This window comes from Phyllobates terribilis, unplaced genomic scaffold (assembly GCF_046119375.1).
Source record: "Phyllobates terribilis strain yellow unplaced genomic scaffold, ASM4611937v1 Scaffold_1__5_contigs__length_1240528914, whole genome shotgun sequence".
In the NCBI taxonomy this organism is placed as follows: Eukaryota; Metazoa; Chordata; class Amphibia; order Anura; family Dendrobatidae; genus Phyllobates; species Phyllobates terribilis.
The window spans coordinates 893,617,324-893,636,595 of NW_027362761.1; the positions used below are offsets into that span (position 1 = coordinate 893,617,324).

A 19,272-nucleotide genomic window follows, 5' to 3' on the forward strand; every position below is an offset into this window, starting at 1 on the left:
GGGGGTTTCGTCTGGTCCGGCTCTTCTGCTCCGCACTCTGGACTTGCAGCCGCTCCTCGCGGACCCGCCTCTCTCGCCGTTCCCGGTCGAAGACCTCCAGCTGTTGCCGGCAGCACTCTGCTCGCTGGGCTGCGGCCGCCCGGGTCTCGTGGGTGAAGCCGATGAGGTATTCTCCAGTGGGGTCCCATTCGAATTGGGCCTCCTCCAACGGGAGCGGAGTGATCTTGGCGGGCGCCGGAGCCGGAATCAGAGGCTCACACAGAGGCCTTTCCTTCCGGAGTCGGGGATGGAGGTACTCCGGTGGCCACTCAAAGGGCTGCCCATCCGGGCAAGTGTGCTGGGCGAACAGGTCTTCACCCAAGGGTAGGACTTTGTGGGTTGAGGGCGCGGTGGTAGTAGCGGCGCCCGGATTCACCAGGCCTTGCGACCAGGCCGGTGGTGCTCTAAAGGTAAAGGGCACTGTGGAGACGGCGGCGCCCGGGGGCACTCGACCTTGCGACCAGGCCGGTGGCGTCTCCTGCTTGGCCGCGCTCGGGGTTGAGGCGCGTGACGTCACAGGGGCGTGGCCGCGGCGCCTACTTGAGGCCTAGTCTGTAGCGGTGGCGGTGCAGCGACGGGCACGGTAGGGGGAATTTCGGGCTCTGCGACGGGGAGCTGGGGCAGGCTCGCGGTTTCTAGGCTTGGGGTAGTGACGTCCCCTTTACCTGCCTCCGTCTCTTCAGCTCCTTCCACGGCGTCGTCTCCGGCCTTCATTCCTCCTGCACCATCCTCAGAGGCGGTCAGACTCCTCGTCTCGGGTGGCGTGCTCCGCTGGCGGGTTCCAGCCTGCTGGGCCATCTCCCTACTCCACTCAGTCAGCGTTTCTCACTGCACCTGGGCCATCCTCCGTGCGAGGCCCTCCAGCGCGGTCTGTGCACGCTCCCGGTCTCGGGGGAGCTGTGCTAGGATCTCCACCAGGTCTTGTGGGGTGGTGACTTGCAACAGGCTCCTGACCACAGGGTCGGTGCTGCCTGACTCTCCCTCCATCTCCGGGTGCGACCTCTCCAGACTCTTCCAGGCTGCACCCATCCTCACTCTTTTGTTCTGTATCCGCCCACACTGAGGGTGGTCCCGGGGCAACTTGGTGATTGTCAGTTCCAGGGGCAGACCCCCACGCTGACGGACATCTCAATCATTGCAATCTCTGCTGGTGGGGGCGGTCTTCGCTTTTGGCGCCATTCTTGGACCTCGCCCACGATGGGAGGTGGCCTCTTGCCACCCTCTGGCACGCCCATAATGGCGTCCGCTCTGCCAGGGCGGGAAATCTTCTCAGATGGCGGGAATCGTCTCCCAGTGGCGGGAAACTCCGTGGATGGCGGGAAAAAGCTGCAGATGGCGGGCAACCGGCGGGAAACGACCCGTGATGGCGTCCGATGGCGGGGACCCTCAGGAATTGGCGGGAGACTTCTTCTTACGGTACATATAAACTTTTCTTCAGGCACGCAGTACCCGGTGGTGCCGGGCACGTGATCCTGCCGACTACGCCAAAGTTGACGCGCCCCCTGGGCCATGTTCAAGGGATACCCGGAGCTGGATCTAGATAGGGGTAGTAGTCCTTGTGGCGGTGACCCGGTCCGTGCCCAGGGTGGTCAAACTAAGTGTGTGGCAGTCTTGGTAGATGTTGTTTCAGTGTCGACTACGCCACCCGTTGATTTGCGGTCACAAGGCCGCCGCTGCAGAACAGTCCGCTGAGGCCGGTAGTATGTGTGCAGCAATGGTGGTATAACCCCCAACGGGAGGGGTATGGCCTCAGGGCAGCTGGTGCGGATGATGGAGGTAGTGATAGTGCAGAAAGGAGAGTCAGAGACGTGAGATGCAGTTTCAGGGTTTTTACTCACTGATGTTGCTTTAGTCACTTCGGCCGGGAGTGACCACCCGAGCCGTACTGCATTCACCAGGTGCGGGACTCGGCTAACCCCCAGGCAGTTCCGGAGCGTGGTCCTGAGCTTCCCTCTCACTCTCTTTCTCCTGGCCGTCCCCACCAGGGATCCACCTTTGTCCGGTTCCCTTGGGCCTTCTACGGTAAAACCTTCTCTGGTTTTCCTGACCCTACTCTTGGTGTACCTTCCTGGTGGATGTGGTGAGGGTCGTGGCAAAACTTGACCACGACCTCCGGTTCCTGGTTAAGGGTTACTTTTGCCTCCGCCAGCTTGGGATCCGGTGCCCTCTTCTGCCAACCCTTCACCCTTTTGGCTTAATTCTGGGATCTTAGGGTTCCCTCTTTTCTGCGTCTCTGGGCCTTCCTTCTTCCTCTCCACTACAAGCCTGGCCCTGGAGCTGGGCCCAGCCGGAGCCACAGCTCCTAGTCAGCCCTCCTGGCTGAACTCTCCTTCAGCTTCTCCTCAGACTGACTGACTGACTCTGTCCTAAGATGGTGCCCACCATATATACTCCCTCTATGTGTGAGACCAGGTGACCAGCACCCAATGGGCTCCTAGCTTTACCCAGAGTACTCCCCCTATCTGCCCCTACACTACTGGGATGTTCCACCCCCCCTCCCACTCCAGCCAGGGACAGACGCTGTCGTACCTGCACATTTACTTGGTGGGAGTACCGTAGTTCTGTCCCCCGGAAATGGGATGTATGTAGTGCATGCAGCCTACTGAGCTCAGTCCCACACTCCATCCTTACCCGGGAGTGGAATACCACACCTCTGGAGTGAGGTGCAATACCCCTGTAGCAGCCGAGTCCTCAGGGTGCTACACTTGCATTACAACAAATCAAAGCAGATGCTAACTTCTATCATCCTCATCATGCTCCTCACCTTTGCACTCTCAACTCCCCTGATGGAGAAGCCAGGGCCCACCGGAGGAGTCTGATAGTCCGGTGGGCTCGGCCAATGCTGCCCTAAAGCAGGCCAGGCTAAGAAAAGTGTGGGAAAGGTTACCGGGACAAATAGGGGTGGCTGGGGACCGAGTATGGACACCCGGCCACCCCCTGGAGGCTGGGGAGCAAGCGGGGACACCCGGCCACCAGGCGGCTGGGGACTGAGTATGGATACCAGGCCGCCGACACAGCCATGGCGTGGTGGCCAGATTCCGCCTCCACATGCCTAAAAGGCCCAATTTAAAGTGCAAGCAAGCAAGCAGTATGGTATTGCAGCCTGGGGGTGGGTGGGTGGCAGGCTGCATACTTGGGCTTGCATTGCAAGGAATGGGAGAGGTACAATTGAACACTGCCCTGGGACAAGGACTTGAATGGGGATAGTTGCAAGTCTGCATCTTCTGATGCGGTAAGGATCACTTATGATGGGCACACTTTTAGACAGTGACCTGGGAGTCAGAGATGCTTCCAGGGGTCTTCCCCATGCTGTTCCCTTGTCTTTTCAGCACTTTATGCATGTGTCACACAGCACATGGCCAGTTAAGGTTGTAAAATATGACATTTCATGGTGAATACATTTGTCATAGTTGAAAGCAATACAAAAGTGCAAAAACGCATAAAAAATGCTACTTGTGAACATAGCCGAAGGTGTGGAGGAGTATTTTTGTTTTTGGTCATTTATTTTAACTTATACACAAGTCTTTACCCTGGAAAGGATGTTCCTTAACATATTTCACAGGAAAAAAGTTTCACTTTCGTTTTTGAACGTTTTATTGTGAGCCTGTAAAAATGGCTTAATACCTCTGACCACGTTGTTGACAGCAGTGACCTGGGGGTCAGAAATGCTTCCTGGGGCGATCCCTATGCTGTCCCCATGTCATTTGAGCACTGTTACTATCGTTTTGGGCACTTGTTAGGCTTTTAAAAGACTGCCGGGGGTGCCACCGCAAAAATGCTCGAGTCTCCCATAGACTAACATTGGGCTCGTTGCTCGGGTCGAGCACCCGAGTATCACGGCGAGCTCGGCCCGAGCTTCGAGCACCCGAGCATTTTAGTGCTCGCTCAACACTATTACCCATCCAATATAGAGTTCAATTTAAACTTATCACGCTTACCCACAAAGCGCTCCATGCTTCAGTACCCTCCTACATCTCCTCCCTTGTCTCAGTCTACCACCCTACACGTGCTCTCCGTTCTGCCAGTGACTTAAAACTTAAATCCTCCATAATCTGAACTTCCCACTCCCGTCTCCAAGATTTCTCACGTGCTGCGCCAATTCTTTGGAATGCATTACTCAGGACAGTTCGATTAATTCCCAATACCCACAGTTTCAAGCGGACCCTAAAAACCCATTTCTTTAGACTGGCGTATCGCCTCCACACACTATCTGTCCATCCCAGTTGTCCGTCCCAGTTTTCCCCCATATTAAAATCTTCTTCAATTTCAGGTTCATACCAAACATGCACATAATAGCCTCGGTCAGGACTGCACACATACTGCCAGGCGACCACTCCATGTATTATTTATCTTATTTAGTATATTAAGGCTGCATTATACAATATATGTACATTCTACCTTTTGTGTCTCCCCCATTTCCTCATAGACTGTAAGCTTGCGAGCAGGCCCCTCACTCCTTTCGATATGAAATATGTTTATTCTGTATTGTTTGTTTGTATAAGTCCCCCCTAAAATTTGTAAAGTGCTGCGGAATATGTTGGCGCTATAAAAATAAAAATTATTATTATTAATTAATACATGAATTCATAATTATTGTATACTGCATTGGTATAAATATTAAATGTATAAATCATGTTCAGTTTTTCACAATTACATTATTGGATTGTCTTGTAATAATCATGTGATATGACGCTTTCATACATTGATCTTTTTGAATATCCAAATACATATGCAAAAATGTTGTCACAAGTATTCAATATTCAGACAGTAATTATATCAATCCAAACAAACTCTTAGGCTGTGTCTCCACGATGAGTTTTTGATCCTGTGTATTTTCGCTGCATCAAAAATGCAGCATCTTACAGTTCCAGTAAAGTGGATGGGATTTATAGAAATCTCCTGCTCCCTGTGGTTTTTTTTCACTCAGAGTAAACCGACCTGTGCTGTGGGTTTCAAATCCGCAACATGTCGATTTCTCCTGCGGGTACACTAAGTTTTATGTGCAGATTTTTCCCATAGACTTGCAAATCCGCAGGTAAAAAAGTACACCCGTTGCGTTTTTGCACGGAAAAGAAATGCAGTATTTTAGAATACCAGCAAAGTGTATGAGATTTCTGAAACTTCTTCATGCACATGCTACATATTTTTTCCTTGTAGATTTCATTCTTCCCTTCAAAGCGTTTTTTTCAAATCTGCAAACATTGACATGATTGGGGGGAAAAGCATCTAAAACTAAGGCAAAACACGCATATCTCAAACTGTTTTTCCTGCCAACGCTATGGTTTTTGCAGCAGAAAAATCGGCTGCATACATTAAACATATGCACTTACTCTTGCACTCATGTGTTCATCGCTGGACACCATTTGACAGATGATATATAAATATATTCTGTATAAAAAGTTGACTTTGTGAACACATTACATCACTCATCTTGTCCTGGCCTACAACCTGTATTTTAGAGTTTAGAGCAGCACTGACAGGTCTGAAAATGTGTGGACACTCAGGCTTCACCTTACAGCTCCGCTGAGCTCCCATAGCACAGAACTGTCAGGAAGCATTTACACTCCCCAAGTGTAGTGAACAATTTTTTGGAGGAACACTCGTTTCCAATAATGGCTCAGTGTAAACAGGATGCAAATCATTGTTCTGAGATAATTTTTAAGATTGCTTAAAACTAATTGTTCTCGGCTGCACATTATCTTGTGCAAATAGGTTGTGTGCTGACGACAAAAACAATAGCTTATGTGCACAAAACGATCTATTACGATTGTTCTGTGTGTATGGGAAACGCGGTCAGTCTGTGTGAACAGAATAAACTACCGCCAATCGGTTGTCGTTTAATGTTGCGAGTAGGGTAGTGTAAACCTGCCCTTACATCAAATTGCTGGCGCGCAGACTATATGTAAAGGAATAATCTTAAATTAAAAAAAAACCTGAGGAATAGCTGGAAAAATATTAAAGTTTGAGAGTCCTTGGTAGTTGATACCGCAAAATGTGAGGAACAGCAGTAAATCTGTTAAAATAACAAAAATAACCAATACTTACGAATTTATGACTTATCACTCAAAAGTGGTCCCACTCGCCCTGCATCAATTATGTGACATACATTACTCATGTGACCACTGCAGCCAATCAATGAACGTATTAGTAAAATTTGCATGTACAGCATGTCACCATTGATTGGCCATAGTGCTCATGTCAATAATGGATATGAGATCATGGGTGCAGGATTGGCAGAAACCACCAAAACGTCAGCGCTGCAGTGCCGATGAGTTGAGTAAATTATTCAGTCATCTGTTAAAGAGGATCGTCATACATGACTATGTTTGTAGATATTTGCATTCTTCTTGGCATAACCATTCTGGAGATTTTTCCTGATATCTCTGTGCTGTGTCTATTATTTCTTCTAGAAATGTATGAATAAATTGGCATCTGGGGGTCACCACTTGGGGGTGTCCCAGTACACGCTCACATTGTCCACTCACTTCTCACAGGACCACCTGGTAACACCGGGCTATTTCCTCAGACATTTCCAGGAGCAATAACAGAGGAATGTCACCATGCAGAGTTTTTAGGAAACATGCTTCAGAATTGCTATCTCATAGAGAATACCAATAGTCGCTATAAAAACATGTCAGGAGAAATGACAGGTACTTTTATAATGCCACCATTGTAGCATTTCTTCTAAAAAAAAAATAAAAAAAAGTACTAGAATCAAAGAAATTATTATTATAATGAGGGCGAAAAATTTCTCTTGAAGGGCGATCGCCATCAGTGTTTGTTAAAGATAACTTTGGACATAAAACATTTGGTTCTGTGATATCTATGGGTCTCAGCTTTACACAATACTACATTAATAGGTTTGGCAGTTCTAACTTTTTTTTATTATTATTTTTAAAGCTCCATTGATTCCATGATACTGCACATGTGAGAAGGGGGTTACATATAAAACACTGAGATAAATTACAAGAAACAGACTAACAATGACAGACTGGTACAGACGGGAGAGGGTCCTGCCCAACAGCTTACAGTCTACAATTGTCATAAAGAAGGAATAAGATGCATGAATAATACCAGTCCAGATAGGCAGCATTGGAACTTGTGCTGGGAGTCTTTGGATGATAGGATAGATAGATAGATAGATAGATAGATAGATAGATAGATAGATAGATACAGTTATATGAAAAGTTTGGGCACCCCTATTAATCTTAAGCTTAATGTTTTATAAAAATTGGTGTTTTTGCAACAGCTATTTCAGTTTGATATATGTAATAACTGTGGGACACAGTAATGTTTCTGCCTTGAAATGAGGTTTATTGTACTAACAGAAAATGTGCAATCTGCATTCAAACAAAATTTGACAGGTGCATAAGTATGGGCACCTCACCAGAAAAGTGACAGTAATATTTAGTAGATCCTCCTTTTGCAAAAATAACAGCCTCTAGTCGCTTCCTGTAGCTTTTAATGAGTTCCTGGATCCTGGATGAAGGTATTTTTGACCATTCCTCTTTACAAAACAATTCCAATTCAGTTAAGTTTGATGGTTGCCGAGCATGGACAGCCCTCTTCAAATGATCCCACAGATGTTCAATGACATTCAGGTCTGGGGCCTGGGATGGCCATTCCAGAACATTGTAATTGTTCCTCTGCATGAATGCCTGAGTAGATTTAGAGCGGTGTTTTGGATCATTGTCTTGCTGAAAGATCCATCCCCTGCGTAACTTCAACTTTATCACTGATTCTTGAACATTATTGTCAAGAATCTGCTGATACTGAGTGGAATCCATGCGTCCCTCAACGTTAACAAGATTCCCAGTGTCGGCATTGGCCACACAGCCCCAAAGCATGATGGAACCTCCACCAAATTTTACTGTGGGTAGCAAGTATTTTTCTTGGAATGCTGTGTTTTTTTGCCGCCATGCATAACGCCTTTTGGTATGACCAAACAACTCAATCTTGGTTTCATCAGTTCACAGGACCTTCTTCCAAAAAGAAATTGGCTTCTCCAAATGTGCTTTTGCATACCTCAGCCGACTCTGTTTTTGGCGTGCTTGCAGAAACGGCTTCTTTCGCTTCACTCTCCCATACAGCTTCTCCTTGTGCAAAGTGCGTTGTATAGTTGACCGATGCACAGTGACACCATCTGCAGCAAGTTGATGCTGCAGCTCTCTGGAGGTGGTCAGAGGATTGTCCTTGACTGATCTCACCATTCTTCTTCTCTGCCTTTCTGATGTTTTTCTTGGCCTGCCACTTCTGGCCTTAACAAGAACTGTCCCTGTGTTCTTCCATTTCCTTACTATGTTCCTCACCAAGTGGAAACTGACAGGTTAAATCTCTGAGACAGCTTTTTGTATCCTTCCCCTGAACAACTATGTTGAATAATCTTTGTTTTCAGATCATTTGACAGTTGTTTTGAGGAACCCATGATGCCACTCTTCAGAGGAGATTCAAACAGGAGAACAACTTGCAAGTGGCCACTTTAAGTAGCTTTTCTCATGACTGCATACACCTGGCTATGAAGTTCAAAGCTCAATGAGGTTACAAAACCAAAAAAAGTGCTTTAGTAAGTCAGTAAAAAGTAGGTAGGAGTATTTAAAACAAGAAAATGATAAGGGTGCCCATACTTATGCACCTGACAAATTTTGTTTGAATGCAGATTCCACATTTTCTGTTAGTACAATAAACCTCATTTCAAGGCAGAAACATTACTGTGTCCAACAGTTATTACATATATCAAACTGAAATAGCTGTTGCAAAAACACCAATTTTTATAAAACATTAAGCTTAAGATTAATAGGGGTGCCCAAACTTTTTCATATAACTGTAGATAGATAGATAGATAGATGATAGATAATATAGGGATAGATATATAGATAATAGATAGATAGATACAGTATTTAGATAGATAGATAATATAGGGATAGATAGATACATAATATAGGGATAGGTAGATGGATAGATAGATAGATAGATAGAAAAAATCAAGGCCACAACAGCAAAAAAGAGGGGGCAGGGGTTCAGAGCCTCCCAGACATAAACCAATCCTCCAATATACCTACAAAAATGAAGGCAGCACTCCCAAAATAGAAAATTTGAAAAATGTAATAGCCCAGAGTGACGACGTTTCAGTCCAATTGAGGACCTTTCTGGATAGAGATAGATAGATAATGAGAAGACGCTTTTTCTTTCTCTTTCCTTCTTCCTGACTTGTGCATTGTATGTAGTAAGGCACCAATATTAGTGCTATTTCTAAATGTAAATGGAGTCATGCTATAATCAAACAATTTTCACATGTATATCATGTTATGTAAATTGTGATATGCTCTTATCTTTGTAATTGCAGCTAAACACTTTGGTCATTTAGATGCCTTAAATACTCTGCACTTGTACTTTTGTATTGCTTGAAAAAGGTTCTCATTTTTTATCTGAAACGTCGTTCTCATGGGCTATTAAATAGCACTTATTTTTCTGTGTTTATGTGGTGTGATGCCTCTATTTTTTTTAGATAGATAAAGATAGATAGAAATGATAGATAGATGATAGACGGATACATATATGGAGCTACATATAGATAAGTAATTATAGATGGTAGATAAATAGATCAGATATGTAGATAAACATAATCATAGACTAGCTAGATATTAGATACATAGATGGTGATATATAGTTAGATACAATTCTAGAGCTAGAACATTATAGTTGATGGATAGATTAGATATAGTTGATGGAATTATTACATAACTATGGAGATAGTGAAGATGAATAGAGATAATTATAGATGGATTATATCGATTACATACAGAGCTGATGCACTGATTACATAGCTGTGTATGGAGCTAGTGATTAGGATTATATAGATTACATAGAGTAGACAGATAATTCCATAGATCGCTGGATAGATGGACAGGCAGGTGACAGCAGTAGCTACAGGTGCTGCTCTGGGGGCTTCACATACAGAACTGCACAACTTTCCAGCGTCTTCTAGTCCGGGGCGGGGGTCGCACGGTGATATAATGGCCGCTGGCCGCAGCTGCCTCCCGCCTCATCCTCAGCTGCTCCCGCACACGCGTCTCGCAGCCCCCCGTCCCGGCGCCGCCATTGGCTGCTCCCCTCACTATTCATTAATAAAATTAGCGGCACGCTTCAGCCGAGCGGGAGCCACCAATCAGCAGGCGGGGAACGGAGGATACCAAGAGCCCGTGACAGGGGGGCAAAAGGGGCGGGGCCTGAGAACAACAGACCTGAGCACCAGGAGTAGAGAAGTGCAAGGATGAGGGATGCTGAGGAGAGTAACCCGGGCGGGGAGGGGGCGCTGTGCCCCGGGGCAGCGCTGATTGTAGCGGGCTGCTATATAAGGGCTATGAGGAGGGTCGTGTGCCAGACACACAGCCGCCCGGCCACAGCAGCCTCACTCCTCCACAGCAGGACGCGTGCCAGGAGAGCGGAGCCGCCCGCAGCAGCATCACCTCAGCCGCAGGTCAGTACCGCCTGGTGGGAATACAGGGAGGGCTGCACGGCATGGAGAGAGCCGAGGTGTCACGTCCTACAGCGTGCCGAAACTGCAGGAAGGAATGACAAACACCGCTCTGCTACATCTGTGTCCTGTACAGTCCTGTAATACAGCTCTGCTACATCTGTGTCCTGTACAGTCCTATACTACAGCACTGCTACATCTGTGTCCTGTACAGTCCTATACTACAGCACTGCTACATCTGTGTCCTGTACAGTCCTATACTACAGCACTGCTATATCTGTGTCCTGTACAGTCCTATACTACAGCTCTGCTACATCTGTGTCCTGTACAGTCCTGTAATACAGCTCTGCTACATCTGTGTCCTGTACAGTCCTGTAATACAGCTCTGCTACATCTGTGTCCTGTACAGTCCTATACTACAGCTCTGCTACATCTGTGTCCTGTACAGTCCTATACTACAGCACTGCTCTATCTGTGTCCTGTACAGTCCTGTAATACAGCACTGCTACATCTGTGTCCTGTACAGTCCTATACTACAGCACTGCTACATCTGTGTCCTGTACAGTCCTATACTACAGCTCTGCTACATCTGTGTCCTGTACAGTCCTATACTACAGCACTGCTACATCTGTGTCCTGTACAGTCCTATACTACAGCACTGCTATATCTGTGTCCTGTACAGTCCTGTAATACAGCTCTGCTACATCTGTGTCCTGTACAGTCCTATACTACAGCACTGCTACATCTGTGTCCTGTACAGTCCTGTAATACAGCTCTGCTACATCTGTGTCCTGTACAGTCCTGTAATACAGCACTGCTACATCTGTGTCCTGTACAGTCCTGAAATACAACACTGCTACATCTGTGTCCTGTACAGTCCTATACTACAGCACTGCTACATCTGTGTCCTGTACAGTCCTATACTACAGCACTGCTACATCTGTGTCCTGTACAGTCCTGTAATACAGCACTGCTACATCTGTGTCCTGTACAGTCCTATACTACAGCACTGCTACATCTGTGTCCTGTACAGTCCTGTAATACAGCTCTGCTACATCTGTGTCATGCTCAGTCCTATACTACAGCACTGCTACATCTGTGTCCTGTACAGTCCTGTAATACAGCTCTGCTACATCTGTGTCCTGTACAGTCCTATACTACAGCACTGCTACATCTGTGTCCTGTACAGTCCTGTAATACAGCTCTGCTACATCTGTGTCCTGTACAGTCCTATACTACAGCACTGCTACATCTGTGTCCTGTACAGTCCTATACTACAGCACTGCTACATCTGTGTCCTGTACAGTCCTGTAATACAGCTCTGCTACATCTGTGTCCTGTACAGTCCTGTAATACAGCACTGCTACATCTGTGTCCTGTACAGTCCTGTAATACAGCTCTGCTACATCTGTGTCCTGTACAGTCCTGTAATACAGCTCTGCTACATCTGTGTCCTGTACAGTCCTGTAATACAGCTCTGCTACATCTGTGTCCTGTACAGTCCTGTAATACAGCTCTGCTACATCTGTGTCCTGTACAGTCCTGTAATACAGCACTGCTACATCTGTGTCCTGTACAGTCCTATACTATAGCACTGCTACATCTGTGTCCTGTACAGTCCTATACTACAGCACTGCTACATCTGTGTCCTGTACAGTCCTATACTACAGCACTGCTACATCTGTGTCCTGTACAGTCCTGTAATACAGCTCTGCTACATCTGTGTCCTGTACAGTCCTACACTACAGCACTGCTACATCTGTGTCCTGTACTATAGCACTGCTACATCTGTGTCCTGTACTATAGCACTGCTACATCTGTGTCCTGTACTATAGCACTGCTACATCTGTGTCCTATACTATAGCACTGCTACATCTGTGTCCTGTACTAGAGCACTGCTACATCTGTGTCCTGTACAGTCCTATACTACAGCACTGCTACATCTGTGTCCTGTACAGTCCTATACTACAGCACTGCTACATCTGTGTCCTGTACAGTCCTATACTACAGCACTGCTACATCTGTGTCCTGTACAGTCCTATACTACAGCACTGCTACATCTGTGTCCTGTACAGTCCTGTAATACAGCTCTGCTACATCTGTGTCCTGTACAGTCCTATACTACAGCTCTGCTACATCTGTGTCCTGTACAGTCCTATACTACAGCACTGCTACATCTGTGTCCTGTACAGTCCTATACTACAGCACTGCTACATCTGTGTCCTGTACAGTCCTGTAATACAGCTCTGCTACATCTGTGTCCTGTACAGTCCTATAATACAGCTCTGCTACATCTGTGTCCTGTACAGTCCTGTAATACAGCTCTGCTACATCTGTGTCCTGTACAGTCCTGTAATACAGCTCTGCTACATCTGTGTCCTGTACAGTCCTGTAATACAGCTCTGCTACATCTGTGTCCTGTACAGTCCTATAATACAGCTCTGCTACATCTGTGTCCTGTACAGTCCTGTAATACAGCTCTGCTACATCTGTGTCCTGTACAGTCCTGTAATACAGCACTGCTACATCTGTGTCCTGTACAGTCCTGTAATACAGCTCTGCTACATCTGTGTCCTGTACAGTCCTGTACTATAGCACTGCTACATCTGTGTCCTGTACTATAGCACTGCTACTTCTGTGTCCTGTACTATAGCACTGCTACATCTGTGTCCTATACTATAGCACTGCTACATCTGTGTCCTGTACTAGAGCACTGCTACATCTGTGTCCTGTACAGTCCTATACTACAGCACTGCTACATCTGTGTCCTGTACAGTCCTGTAATACAGCACTGCTACATGTGTCCTGTACAGTCCTGTAATACAGCTCTGCTACATCTGTGTCCTGTACAGTCCTGTAATACAGCTCTGCTACATCTGTGTCCTGTACAGTCCTATAATACAGCTCTGCTACATCTGTGTCCTGTACAGTCCTGTAATACAGCTCTGCTACATCTGTGTCCTGTACAGTCCTGTAATACAGCACTGCTACATCTGTGTCCTGTACAGTCCTGTAATACAGCTCTGCTACATGTGTCCTGTACAGTCCTGTAATACAGCTCTGCTACATCTGTGTCCTGTACAGTCCTGTAATACAGCTCTGCTACATCTGTGTCCTGTACAGTCCTATAATACAGCTCTGCTACATCTGTGTCCTGTACAGTCCTGTAATACAGCTCTGCTACATCTGTGTCCTGTACAGTCCTATAATACAGCTCTGCTACATCTGTGTCCTGTACAGTCCTATACTATAGCACTGCTACATCTGTGTCCTGTACAGTCCTATACTACAGCACTGCTACATCTGTGTCCTGTACAGTCCTATACTACAGCACTGCTACATCTGTGTCCTGTACACTCCTATACTACAGCACTGCTATATCTGTGTCCTGTACAGTCCTATACTACAGCACTGCTACATCTGTGTCCTGTACTATAGCACTGCTACATCTGTGTCCTGTACTATAGCACTGCTACATCTGTGTCCTGTACTATAGCACTGCTGCATCTGTGTCCTGTACAGTCCTGTAATACAGCTCTGCTACATCTGTGTCCTGTACAGTCCTATACTACAGCACTGCTACATCTGTGTCATGCTCAGTCCTATACTACAGCACTGCTTCATCTGTGTCCTGTACAGTCCTGTTTTACAGCACTGCTACATCTGTGTCCTGTACAGTCCTATACTACAGCTCTGCTACATCTGTGTCCTGTACAGTCCTATACTATAGCACTGCTACATCTGTGTCCTGTACAGTCCTATACTACAGCACTGCTACATCTGTGTCCTGTACAGTCCTATACTACAGCACTGCTACATCTGTGTCCTGTACAGTCCTGTAATACAGCTCTGCTACATCTGTGTCCTGTACAGTCCTATACTACAGCTCTGCTACATCTGTGTCCTGTACAGTCCTATACTACAGCACTGCTACATCTGTGTCCTGTACAGTCCTATACTACAGCACTGCTACATCTGTGTCCTGTACAGTCCTATACTACAGCACTGCTACATCTGTGTCCTGTACAGTCCTGTAATACAGCTCTGCTACATCTGTGTCCTGTACAGTCCTATAATACAGCTCTGCTACATCTGTGTCCTGTACAGTCCTGTAATACAGCTCTGCTACATCTGTGTCCTGTACAGTCCTATAATACAGCTCTGCTACATCTGTGTCCTGTACAGTCCTGTAATACAGCTCTGCTACATCTGTGTCCTGTACAGTCCTGTAATACAGCACTGCTACATCTGTGTCCTGTACAGTCCTGTAATACAGCTCTGCTACATCTGTGTCCTGTACAGTCCTACACTACAGCACTGCTACATCTGTGTCCTGTACTATAGCACTGCTACTTCTGTGTCCTGTACTATAGCACTGCTACATCTGTGTCCTATACTATAGCACTGCTACATCTGTGTCCTGTACTAGAGCACTGCTACATCTGTGTCCTGTACAGTCCTATACTACAGCACTGCTACATCTGTGTCCTGTACAGTCCTGTAATACAGCTCTGCTACATCTGTGTCCTGTACAGTCCTATACTACAGCTCTGCTACATCTGTGTCCTGTACAGTCCTATACTACAGCACTGCTACATCTGTGTCCTGTACAGTCCTATACTACAGCACTGCTACATCTGTGTCCTGTACAGTCCTGTAATACAGCTCTGCTACATCTGTGTCCTGTACAGTCCTATAATACAGCTCTGCTACATCTGTGTCCTGTACAGTCCTGTAATACAGCTCTGCTACATCTGTGTCCTGTACAGTCCTATAATACAGCTCTGCTACATCTGTGTCCTGTACAGTCCTGTAATACAGCTCTGCTACATCTGTGTCCTGTACAGTCCTGTAATACAGCACTGCTACATCTGTGTCCTGTACAGTCCTGTAATACAGCTCTGCTACATCTGTGTCCTGTACAGTCCTACACTACAGCACTGCTACATCTGTGTCCTGTACTATAGCACTGCTACTTCTGTGTCCTGTACTATAGCACTGCTACATCTGTGTCCTATACTATAGCACTGCTACATCTGTGTCCTGTACTAGAGCACTGCTACATCTGTGTCCTGTACAGTCCTATACTACAGCACTGCTACATCTGTGTCCTGTACAGTCCTATACTACAGCACTGCTACATCTGTGTCCTGTACAGTCCTGTAATACAGCACTGCTACATGTGTCCTGTACAGTCCTGTAATACAGCTCTGCTACATCTGTGTCCTGTACAGTCCTGTAATACAGCTCTGCTACATCTGTGTCCTGTACAGTCCTATAATACAGCTCTGCTACATCTGTGTCCTGTACAGTCCTATAATACAGCTCTGCTACATCTGTGTCCTGTACAGTCCTGTAATACAGCTCTGCTACATCTGTGTCCTGTACAGTCCTGTAATACAGCACTGCTACATCTGTGTCCTGTACAGTCCTGTAATACAGCTCTGCTACATGTGTCCTGTACAGTCCTGTAATACAGCTCTGCTACATCTGTGTCCTGTACAGTCCTGTAATACAGCTCTGCTACATCTGTGTCCTGTACAGTCCTGTAATACAGCTCTGCTACATCTGTGTCCTGTACAGTCCTATAATACAGCTCTGCTACATCTGTGTCCTGTACAGTCCTGTAATACAGCTCTGCTACATCTGTGTCCTGTACAGTCCTGTAATACAGCTCTGCTACATCTGTGTCCTGTACAGTCCTATACTACAGCACTGCTACATCTGTGTCCTGTACAGTCCTATAATACAGCTCTGCTACATGTGTCCTGTACAGTCCTGTAATACAGCTCTGCTACATCTGTGTCCTGTACAGTCCTGTAATACAGCTCTGCTACATCTGTGTCCTGTACAGTCCTATAATACAGCTCTGCTACATCTGTGTCCTGTACAGTCCTGTAATACAGCACTGCTACATCTGTGTCCTGTACAGTCCTGTAATACAGCACTGCTACATCTGTGTCCTGTACAGTCCTGTAATACAGCTCTGCTACATCTGTGTCCTGTACAGTCCTATACTACAGCACTGCTACATCTGTGTCCTGTACAGTCCTGTACTACAGCACTGCTACATCTGTTTCCTGTAGTCCTGTAATACAGCTCTGCTACATCTGTGTCCTGTACAGTCCTATACTACAGCACTGATACATCTGTGTCCTGTAGTCCTGTAATACAGCACTGCTACATCTGTGTCCTATACAGTCCTATACTATAGCATTGCTACATCTGTGTCCTGTAGTCCTGTAATACAGCTCTGCTACATCTGTGTCCTATACAGTCCTATACTACAGCACTGCTACATCTGTGTCCTGTAGTCCTGTAATACAGCACTGCTACATCTGTGTCCTATACAGTCCTATACTATAGCATTGCTACATCTGTGTCCTGTAGTCCTGTAATACAGCTCTGCTACATCTGTGTCCTATACAGTCCTATACTACAGCACTGCTACATCTGTGTCCTGTAGTCCTGTAATACAGCTCTGCTACATCTGTGTCCTATACAGTCCTATACTACAGCACTGCTACATCTGTGTCCTGTAGTCCTGTAATACAGCTCTGCTACATCTGTGTCCTATACAGTCCTATACTACAGCACTGCTACATCTGTGTCCTGTAGTCCTGTAATACAGCACTGCTACATCTGTGTCCTATACAGTCCTATACTATAGCACTGCTACATCTGTGTCCTGTACAGTCCTGTAATACAGCACTGCTACATCTGTGTCCTGTACAGTCCTATACTACAGCACTGCTACATCTGTGTGTCGGGTGCATCCCTATAATTCAGCACTGCTACATCTGTGTGATGCCATGTCCGGGCTCAGTGGTATAACGCCAGTTCTCTCTCTCCTTACAGAATGGTGTTGGTAAAGAGCGAGTACAGAGAGGAGCAGATGTCGTCACCTTGCTCCATGTCCACCTCCAGTCTGTCTCCCCAGCCCTGCACCTCTGATGATGAGCAGCAGTTCACCCCCAGCCTACAATCAGAAGATGGAATAATGGGCACAGATGCCACCAAGAAACCCAGGCGTAACCGTACCCGCAGCAATAAAAACGGTGAAGTCGTCTTGAAGATAAAAAAAACCCGGCGCCTGAAAGCTAATAATCGGGAGAGAAACCGAATGCACCACCTGAACTCTGCCCTGGATGCGCTCAGGGAAGTGCTGCCTACCTTTCCTGAGGACGCCAAGCTCACTAAGATAGAGACCCTACGCTTTGCACACAACTACATCTGGGCGCTGTCTGAGACCCTTCGCCTGGCAGACCAGCTACACGGCTGCACCACGTCTTCTGTGCTGATCCATGACTCGCCGCCATCTCCAAGCCCTTCTGCTTCCTCATGGAGCTGCACATCCTCACCCTCTTCATCTTGCGGCTCACTGTCCCCTGCCAGTCCTGCCAGCTCCACCTCGGACATCCTAGATTACTGGCAACCTGCTGACCGCCTCTTACATGGAGCCCTCACCAAGCAAAACCTCTCCTACCTAGTCACCAAATAGCTCTGAATGGCCATTGTACATGGGACCAATAAACAAGGGTTATATGGGGGAGAGTATGTGAAGGCCATATGTCTAAAGCTTGTGGGGTCCTCCTCTCTAGATGCTATTGTTATGCCCGGATGCCAATGAGATGTTCTTACTGCTTCAGTGGAGAAAGCACAAACGACATGACGGAACTGTGACCGTGATAGTAATCAGGGCTAGGGAATCTCTTATGTCAGAGAAACAAGTAGGTCTGCCAGAAAGTTCCTAAAACAACCAAATCCATCTTATTAGCCAAGGGGATAATCAGCTGTTAGTAGATGGTGGTCTTCAGACCCCCGTGTCCATAGATAAGGGGGACTCTGCTGCATCTGTTTATTTCCCACTGCTTGGAGATCGTTGTGGGAATTTAATGTGTCAATCCGAACTTTCCCTCTGACTTGCACTTCGTTCACTTTGCCAGATTTTGTCACAATACCTTTTTGTTCAGTCATTTTATCTGCCCATTTCCATCTGTCCGCTATGATTTATTTGTAAAAAAAAAAAAAAAAAATGTTGCTTGCCAGAGGGCCAGGTTAGAAGTCATTGTATAATTTGTAAGCTTTTGTACCCCTTGAATGGAAGCGTGAAAATTTAGGCTGAACTCACTGAGAAAAGGAGAAAAAGGGGGAAAATGGAAAGAGAGGTTTCCTTCATACATTATTTATCTGTGCATTCAGAGGAAGAGGAGCCCCTATTCTTCCAGGAGATTAAATGAGCGCAGCAGACGGGGAGGATCACTGTGATCAGATACATGTGCTCAATTTTATTTATTACAGATGATGATTTCACGGAGTATATGTATTATTTTTTTTTATTATTTTTGTATATTTCAAAGAGTTTATTCTAGAATGTATTTACAGATCTTGTGTTTATAATTATTAAATAAAATATCTAATTTTGCTAACTTTTGTCTATGTCACTTTTCTTTTATATTTTGTTGCATCATACAAAGTGCTGTATCACAGGCCGATAGTGGAAAAATTCAAGTAGCTAATTCTATCAAAACCCAATATATCCTCATACATTTTGCACACCGAGAGAAATGTCACTCAGGTCCAAAAGAAATAGGAAAAAAATAATGAAATGATAAAATTGAAAAATTCAACTAAAGAAATCAGATTGACTAATGGTAAATTAAAATTCTACAAAAATATGTTATTAATGTCTCATTCAGATGTCCGTGTTGTATCCATTCTTTTTCCCGCATACAACAGGTACCCATTATAGTCTATGG

General features: G+C 45.9%; 1 protein-coding gene across 1 annotated transcript; it reads left to right on the forward strand.

The window, feature by feature from the left end:
* The first annotated feature begins 10,171 nt into the window (after positions 1-10,171).
* Positions 10,172-18,902, forward strand: NEUROG2 (neurogenin 2). Its single transcript, XM_073655447.1, has 2 exons — positions 10,172-10,516; positions 17,372-18,902. Exon 2 carries the CDS (start codon positions 17,373-17,375, stop codon positions 18,012-18,014), a length of 642 nt encoding a protein of 213 aa, XP_073511548.1. The 5' UTR covers positions 10,172-10,516; position 17,372; the 3' UTR covers positions 18,015-18,902.
* Positions 18,903-19,272: the final 370 nt, after the last annotated feature.